Source organism: Engraulis encrasicolus, chromosome 23 (assembly GCF_034702125.1).
Source record: "Engraulis encrasicolus isolate BLACKSEA-1 chromosome 23, IST_EnEncr_1.0, whole genome shotgun sequence".
Lineage (NCBI taxonomy): Eukaryota > Metazoa > Chordata > Actinopteri > Clupeiformes > Engraulidae > Engraulis > Engraulis encrasicolus.
The window spans coordinates 20655356-20664337 of record NC_085879.1 but is presented as its reverse complement, the minus strand read 5'-3'; the positions used below and the strand labels follow the sequence as shown (position 1 = coordinate 20664337).

At 42.8% G+C, this 8982-nt stretch overlaps 1 protein-coding gene across 1 annotated transcript; it reads left to right on the top strand.

Annotated features, from left to right (window-relative positions):
• Window positions 1-238: 238 nt before the first annotated feature.
• faf2 (Fas associated factor family member 2) lies at window positions 239-8359 on the top strand. The gene is made up of 11 exons (XM_063189543.1): window positions 239-326; window positions 1649-1717; window positions 1842-1976; window positions 2078-2154; window positions 2503-2641; window positions 3019-3104; window positions 3650-3741; window positions 4282-4459; window positions 5321-5492; window positions 6976-7119; window positions 7501-8359. Exons 1-11 carry the CDS (start codon window positions 264-266, stop codon window positions 7681-7683), a joined length of 1338 nt encoding a protein of 445 aa, XP_063045613.1. The 5' UTR covers window positions 239-263; the 3' UTR covers window positions 7684-8359.
• Window positions 8360-8982: the final 623 nt, after the last annotated feature.

Below are 8982 nucleotides of genomic sequence, written 5' to 3'. Positions count from 1 at the left end.
AGGACCCGTGGTGGTGTGGTGGATATTTGCCGCGGGGACCGAGGCCGAGTTGTTACGGTAGGCTACAGTCATATTATAGAAGGGACAGTCAGGCGACACAGCGCGACTCACATAGGGTAGCTGTGGTACCGCAAAGCATTCCTGATGGCGGACATGAATGCAAATGCATGCAAATACTCGGGCGGATATCCGGGCACTCACATCCAGCCGCCTACTTACATTGGGTTGCTACAGTACGTTTTGTTGGGGATTGGTAAGGTAAGATGGCGGCGCCAGAGGAGCAGGAATTATCCCAGGCGCAGACTGAAAAACTCCTTCAGTTTCAGGTATTCTGTAGATCTATTTCGCTCAACATGTTAACCATTGAGGTTTATATTGTTGTCTACCTGTGGTGTCAATGTATTGGCCATTCGTGCCACAGTCAAGTTGTGAGCGGTGAGCGAGTTTACTTCGACCAACAGTCCTAGCTCTAAATAGCTTTTGCTACGTTAGCTAACATGAACCACCAGCCTAGTTAGTTGGCTAAACCCGAGACTGAGAGCTAACGATAGTTGCCTTGATGTGAGTTAGCAAGCTAGCATCTCTGGTAGTTGTACTATCAGAATTACTAACTACCTGAATGATTAATTTGGTGATCCCGTGATACGGTTCAATAGTTATCAAGCCAGCAGGCCACTACAACTAGCTTGGGATGGATGTAGATATTAGGCAACTGGAGCGATATCTGGCTTGTTACATTGTAACTGGTTAAGAAAACTCATGCTACCAAATTGAAACGTCACCCCTGTCAAATATTCTGATGTAGTCACGAGAATTTATTCTGACAGTCTCTTCGTAATATAACTCAACTGGTCTTCAGTATGTCTTGATTCGTATCTTGTGTCAGTTTTCAGCCAAATTCATACATCTTGCTGACAGTTAGAAGCTACCGTAATGTCAGCGTAAAAGGCCAGCTTGCTCAGCGGATGCTAGCTGAAGAATCAGCCAGAGCTTGCTAACTTGTGCTAAACCCAAGTAGCTTCCTGGTGTGTAAACTGTTTATGTGGACAGCTCATCTGATATTATAGCTCATTATTTCCCGTCCATTGTCCATGTGGTTTGTAATCCAAACAATGTAAATCTAAGACACAAGTTGCTAATATCAACGTGAAGCATTGCATGTCAGTGCAAGATGCAAGTCATTGCATGGGTTAAGTTACTTGCTGGAGGAAAGCTACTGGGGTAGTTATTAAGGACGGTCAGTGTTAGATAATCTTCATTACGTGCAATCAGTTGTGATGTTGCTATTCTAAGTGTGTAGCACGCACTTAAAAAGTGTGTTTAAAAAAATTAAACTCTTGTGTCCTGTGACCGGAACTAAGTTGGGTTTACCTTGTCATCAAACTGGTTAGGACTTGCTAGCTGGTAGAACTAATCTGTTTTGAATTGTTGACAGCAGACCTCTTGTACCGGTCTAACTTGCTACTATTTGGGAATTGCACATCTGAAAATACTTTGTCATATCTATCATTATGGATTACTCACTAAGGCCAATAACTTGGAAATGCCAAGAGTGGTGGGTTTAAATCCAAATGCCATAATGTTTTTCTTAAATTTAGGGCATCAAAAAGACTTCTGTCAAACCACCTGCTGTCTTTCTTCTCTACAGGACCTCACAGGTCTGGAGTCTATGGACCAATGTCGGCGCACGTTAGAACAGCACAATTGGAATATTGAGGTGAGAATATCTACTTCAATTCATACCACCGTCAATCACCCTTTTGTCCTCTGGTTAGTTTAGAGACACCCCCCAGAATTTATTCTGTCTTGAAGGTAACCATGGCAAGGGTGTTGTGTTTCAGGCAGCGGTGCAGGACAGACTGAACGAGCAGGAAGGTGTTCCCAGCGTATTCAACCCCCCTCCCTCTAGACCGCTACAGGTCAATACAGCTGACCACAGAGTGTATAGCTATATTGTATCAAGGCCACAACCCAGAGTAAGTTTAACCTTTTTTTGGTGTCTCATTCTTTGCTTTAAAACGCACATTAAAAAAAGACTGTTTTTGACTGTGTCCATGTCTGTTTTTATATATTTCAGGGCTTATTAGGATGGAGTTACTACTTAATAATGCTTCCCTTCAGGTTTACATATTACACTCTTCTGGACATATTCAGGTAATCCCGGAGCTGCTGCACATTTTATTGACTTCATAATGCCATCTTTTTTTAAAAAAAGTATATGTCCTCTATCATGACACTGATACACCAAAGTGTGTGTCATGTCATTGTACCAGTATCACAGTCAGGAATGAGTTCTTAATTGCCTCTAATGTTGCCCTGGCAAAGACCAATAGGTCCATGCGCTTTTAAAACTGTGCCATGTATATCAAAGCCTTTTAAGACTTGTGTCTCATCTGAGTGCTTCTACTATTTAATCTCTTCTGGTAAGTTTTTAATTGCCTTTCCTTGTGGTGCCTTTGTCCAACAGATTGTGTTAATTCCCCATTTCTCTTTTGCCCTCAGGTTCGCCCTGCGTTTTATCAGACCAGACCCCAGAGGAAGAGTGACGGACCCCGTCGGGGACGTGGTCTCATTTATTCATAGTTTTGAAGAGAAGTACGGCCGCTCACATCCTGTCTTTTATCAAGGAACGTACAGCCAGGTAGGCCATTTCTGACGGGACATTTAAAAACTTTTCGTCGCGGTGCTGTTGACTCGAAGTAGTATCGGTGGCGTAATATTGTGATTCTGTGACTCCGGTTGGTCGACTCTTACGACAGAAGTAAACAGAGGTGTTAAAAAACTGACTGGTGACCGCACTGAGTCTACCAGTCTTACTCATTGCGATCACTTGATTCCAAGCTGTTTGGATCACATTTGCTATGCTATGCTATGGTTTTTAACTATCTGAACCCAGGATTGGCACCTTTGGGTGTAAATGTTTTGTGTGTAGATGTAGATATAGTTACAGTGTGTGACTCAAATACAAATCATTGACTGTCTTGTACTGATGCCTCCAAACCCTTTGCTCTGCCCCAGGCGCTAAACGATGCGAAACGAGAGCTACGATACTTACTAGTATACTTACACGGAGAAGAGCACCAGGACACAGACGAGTTTTGTCGGTAGGTCCCCTATCAAGCCTTTTGACAGCCGAGTTTTGTTGCCGTGGACACACCCAGTGACTGTTCAGTGTAATGGACACAGCAAGGTTCAATGCTTTTTGAAGCATTTTCATCTGTCGATTTTGCAACAGAAGGCCAGAACTCCCTGTTGGAATTGCACATCAGAAATGCTTACTGGATATCATGTTCGGCTGCGTTGATATCAAGTTGTGTGCATTTTTTTATTGCCATTTACAACCAGGAAAATGTGGTGTTCAGTTGCAAAATCAATAATATCCAGTCACTGGATGTACCCACTCTTGGCACCTTTTTTATTGCCAATCACAGCTGTGTGTGCGTGCGTGCGTGTGTGGTGATGTGATCTGACTGATGGCTGAATGTATGCAAGTCTGTGCTATATGTTAAATGGGTCATGCAATATAGTATTTTTTGTACTTTTGTGTATTTATGTATGCTACTGGACACCTTCATTTCCTTTGGGATTAATAAACTGCTCTACTCCACTCTGTAGTTGGTGTAACTGCTTCTTTCCTTATATATTTCAGAGCCACGTTATGTACAGAAGAGGTAGTGACGTTCCTTAACACGCGGATGCTGTTCTGGGCATGCTCCACCAACAAGCCTGAAGGATACAGAGGTAAGGTCACAACCTTTTGGTATAAGTACTTTGAAGAAAGAGGCAGTTGATTTCTAGCTACTTTCTTTTTTTGTATTTGTCTGTGAGCAGTGCCTATTGAAATCAATGGGGGGGGAAAAAACAAATTGTGGCAACTAGGCTTCTTTTTGTGTTTTATGGTTGTCTTGTGTTTTTCTGTGTGGTGTTCAGTGGTCTGTGCAGAGTCTGGTCGCAATTAATGGCATCACCACATGTACGCATAGGACTGTCTGGTGTGAAAGAGACCAGACCATTTTGGTCTCCACGTCTGTTGTTTAAAAAACAGCGAGTAAAGCCTAGTCTATAGTTCTCGGAATTCTGTGTACGCAACCATCCTTGCGCATTTACAAGCACCATTGTCCTCACGGTGACTTGCGTTTGCATTTAACACGTTTGTAGAAATCTGTATCTGACAGCCCTCTTCACCAGTATATCTCCATCAAATGAAAAGGTATGGGTATGCAAAATAGGACAACTGTATATTAGGCTTAACTGTGTTTGTGTTGCTGTGGTGCTGCTCAGTGTCACAGGCTCTGCGGGAGAACACCTACCCCTTCCTGGCCATGATCATGCTGAAGGACCGCAAGATGACGGTGGTAGGCCGGCTGGAAGGCCTCATCCAGCCCGAGGACCTCATCAACCAGCTCAACTTCATCATGGAGGCCAACCAGACCTACCTGATGTCCGAGCGCCTGGAGAGGTGAGGACAGAAAGAGAATTCTCTCTCTCGCACACACACACACACACACACACACACACCGCAGCTGAACAGTAGCACACACACACACACACACTGTCTTCAAACCAATGTCATTCATTCCATCCTTGTCTCTGGCCTGTGAAGTTCCTCCCTTCCTTTCCCCACCGTCAAGCAGCGCAGGGGGGGGTTTCTGTATTCAGTATCCTGATTGCAAGTGAGAAGATGAACTTATGAGTTGTGTTTTTGCAAGGTATGGAATGAAAATTTTGATCATTGATGGCATTGCGCCTCGAGTCACAAGGCCAGAGGAAAGAACGAGAGAAAAACATTGATTTACACACACATACACACACACACAGGGAGAGAGAGCACAGAGGGGAGCATTCAACTGTTTCCAATGGCCCTGCACATTGATATTGCTTTTCCAATCTGTTCTTTCACATCCTGTTGTTGGAGTGTGGTTACAAAAAGTGTTTGGTGTTTGCTGATGGTAAATGGCAATATGTTTTTGCCCAGGCTCAAGTGTTAAGTAGTAGTGTGCAGACCAACCTTTTCCCAGTTTCTGGCAGTATTGCTTAGCACCTGCAAGAAGTTACTAAAGGTGTGCGCAGCCATTCGCTGAACAGTTTTATGCTTAAAAAAAGTTCCTCAGGGGAAAAAACCTTGGGAAAGGGAATGTAGGAAAGGTTCACAGAAAAAGGCAGGTTACAAAAAGTTGTTGGTGATTTTTTTTTAATTATTATTTCAAAAGAAACCCTAGTTATGAAGACAAACATAGCTTGAAAGGCCACAAATATTCTCTTGTACTAAAACACATTGTTAGAAACGCATAAAATGTTGAATTGTTTGTGTGTGTTGCAGGGAGGAGAGGAACCAGACGCAGGTGCTGCGGCAGCAGCAGGACGAGGCGTACCTGGCCTCGCTGCGCGCCGACCAGGAGAAGGACCGCAAGAAGCGCGAGGAGCAGGAGCAGAGGAGGCAGGAGGAGGAGGCCGCCCGCCAGTGCGTGCTGGCCGAGGAGAACAGGAGACGGGTAAGGACGGATGGACTGACGGACGGCCGGCCGGCCACCCTTAGGCCCCTCTCCCACCGGGTCACACTATGAAATCATCACTGCACCATTTCTGTAAATAAGCGAATTTGCAGGGCTGATAGTATTCAGGCTTTTTGCCTGATTTCAGGCTTGGCAGAGTTTGTTTGCAAAAATAAAAAAATACTCTGCATAGAAAGATTTGGCATGCACCCTTGAGCAAGTCATCTAACCCCCATACTGCTCCAGGCACTGCACCATATAGCTAGGTGACTGTAAGTCGCTGCTAAGTGTATGTTAGTAAAGGGAGTGAAGGTACTATTTCAAGTAGGTGCTTTAGTGACTGACCCAGATCAGTGAATGCCAGGTGAGGTCTAAGCACGCTTATAGAAGTGAAGTATCACAGCACCAACATGCACACAAAAAATATATGTATGCAAATGCTCGGATGTAAAGGTTCAAGAACAAATGAAATCATATGTATCTTCAGATTTTCACATTTGCTAAATTTTCGCTAAGTAGTTTTTTTTTCTTCTTCATTGGTTTCTTGACTTAACAGTTCAGATAACTACCAAAATGTCACGTCTCCCAAAACTAAACCGCTTATCCATATAAATTTCCAGTACAGTAACAATTGCATAGATCCAAATTTTTATTCATTTGGTGCTTTTGCCAAAATAACCTGGGTGGTTGTGCACAGATGCGTTGATCACCTGCAAAAGCTCATTTCTCTCCCAAAACAGCTTGTCAAATGGAGTCAGTGCCTGTCCACCAATATGCACCTTTGGCATTGCATAAGAAAGAAAAACTGTACTGTAAATGTATATTTTAATTTTTAAAAAATGTATTTTCCAGTTTCACATGACTGCAAATTACTGTCATGCATTTTCTATCCAATGAAATTGTGAAAATATGTTGTTCACTATTGCGCTGACTATTTTGCATGTGACAACAGTGAAATCATGCAAACACGTTTGGAGAGAACCACCTTTTAGACTGACAATTGACTAATCAGTTTAGATGAGCAAGATCTAGTTTTTGAAAAATGTGCTTAATTTGAGCTCATTGTGTTAACTGTAGGCTATTTGTATATAGCAGTACGGTAACCATTTGCAAAGGTACACTAGCACTTGAGATATGTACAAGGATTTGAAATTTGATGAAAGCAATGAGAAATTACATTCTGTTGCGCAAAATTACAAGTTGGTTTTTAGATTTGTCCATGTTATTTGAAGAATGTCACCTCGGTTTCAAGAAATGAGCCAAATCTATGGAGAAAAACAAATACATGAGGCCTCAGTATGGGGGTTTGATACCTTGCTCAAGGGCCCCTCAGCCATGGAATTTGGCAGGGAGCGGAAGGGTGGGATTCGAACCTGCAACCCTCTGATCTAAAGTCCATGTGCTTAACCTTTAGGCCATCATGGCTGCCCCTATGAATGCACTGGATTGACCTCCTGCTTGTTGTTGTGTGTTTCTACCACAGACGCTCCAAGAGGAGAAGGAGCGCAAGTCTGAATGTCTCCCGCCGGAGCCTGCAGTCGATGACCCCGACGGTGTGAAAATAGTCTTCAAACTCCCCAACGACACGAGAGTAGAGAGGAGGTTCCTCTTCAGCCAGTCTCTGACGGTGAGAACTACTTCAAATCTATTTACAAGTGTCAATTTGCAACTTTGAACAAGAACACATGGATCCATTTATGGTTGGAATCGCTTATCAACATTGCCATATATCGATATCAGGGCCACTTCATATCAATTCTCATTGGTTGTTCCAACCAGATGTTCACGGAGAACACGCCTTACAAATCCGAAGGTGAAAGCGTTTCAGATCCATAGAACTGAATTGACTGGAACCTTGGTGTCCATTCTAATATGCTTTGCTCATTGTTCATTGGTTCACATCACTGTGTCGTTTGTAATGTCACCTTTTTCTCTGGCATGGAATAGATTTGTAATCTTCTTGTATGCTCTCTCTCTCTCTCTCTCTCTCTCTCTCACTCACACACAGGTAATACACGACTTCCTGTTTTCCTTGAAAGAGAGCCCAGAGAAATTTCAAATAATTACAAACTTCCCCCGGCGCGTCCTGCCCTGCCTGCCCACCGAGGAGGAGCCCAACCCCCCCACGCTCAAGGAGGCCGGCCTCAGCCGCTCAGAGGTCCTATTCGTGCAGGACCTCACGGACGATTGACACCCAGCTTATCCCCACCCCAACCCCTCTTGAAAAAAAAAGAAGCTTTTTTTTTTTTTTGGTTCCTTTTTTTTTCTTTTTGGATTTTTTTTCTTGTTTTTGTATTTTATTTCGTTGAATGACCATTGTGCACAAGGGATCACTAAAAAAAAAAATAACCTCCGGAAGTAATTTAAGCCCTCGTCCTCCCTCCTGGCCCACCTCCGCCCGACACCCCCCTCCCCATCCTCAACCCCCCCAACGCCCCCCACCTGACTGATTTATCTTTTTTGCTAAAGGAGTGCAACGTGAACTGCCCTGTAAATAAAAAAACAACACTTAGATATTTAAGAACACGCCTGAAATTCACTATACTTTTTTTGTTTTTGTTTTTTTTTTAAATGCGAAGTTGACCATACAATGTACAAAAAAAGACCAAAAGCAGTTTGATGATGGGGGTTGACAACCAGATGGGCTTACTTACTTGCACTTCTTAACAGACTGAGATCAAAAACATACACCAACAGGGGACACAGGTTTTACATGTGGTCCTTGTTCAATATAGTATAGTACAAGTCTGCCCATAGTGTGCCTGTGGTAATTCATAGATGCCTATTTTGCCCTTCTACCATCTGAATGGGCTGGTCATGTAAAGATGTAATTTTCCAACTATATAAATTAAAACGTTTTAAAAATGTTGTGGTTTCTCTAGCGTTCTTATATTGTTTTTTGTTTAACTTAAATTTCAAAGAGTGCCCATGGACACACCACTGCTATCTCAGTCTGAAGCCATGTCAATTTTAATACTTTTTGTAGGACTGTGGGGTAACAAAATAAAGTAACTGTTATACTCAGCTATGACACAAAATAAATCTGGAGTTAGTTTTGTTAATGTTTCATCTGCATATGCATGGTGTTCACATCCAGTAGTTGTGAAGCTGGGCACCTGCACAAAACTGATTTTCTGTTCACACTTCATTTTACTGTCCCTACTATTACGTAACAACGTAAAAACATGTACTTGTACTTGCACTGTATGTACAATGTAAGTACATGATATTGTGTGTTGATTCATGTAGGTATACCAAAAAGGACACTATGTATTTTCTTCTACAATTTTTAATTTGTAATAGCACAACTATAACCATTTTTCAGGGCTGCACCAGCAGGACCCCAAAAAAAAAAACGTTCCGGGTCGGGCCCTCGCACAGGCCCCGTTTTTATACGCAACTATAATTGGCTCAGTTCATTGTCTATTTTACAAATGGACAAATAGGCTTCCACATCTAAATGGTGGGCCGAACTCTGAACAGCAAAAAA

Excerpts from the sequence above, each read along its gene's own strand:
- faf2 (XM_063189543.1), top strand. The coding sequence starts at position 264 with ATGGCGGCGCCAGAGGAGCAGGAATTATCCCAGGCGCAGACTGAAAAA. Across the intron at positions 5,493-6,975 it reads CCGAGGAGAACAGGAGACGG|ACGCTCCAAGAGGAGAAGGA; the intron begins GTAAGGACGGAT and ends TTTCTACCACAG. Across the intron at positions 7,120-7,500 it reads TCTTCAGCCAGTCTCTGACG|GTAATACACGACTTCCTGTT; the intron begins GTGAGAACTACT and ends ACTCACACACAG.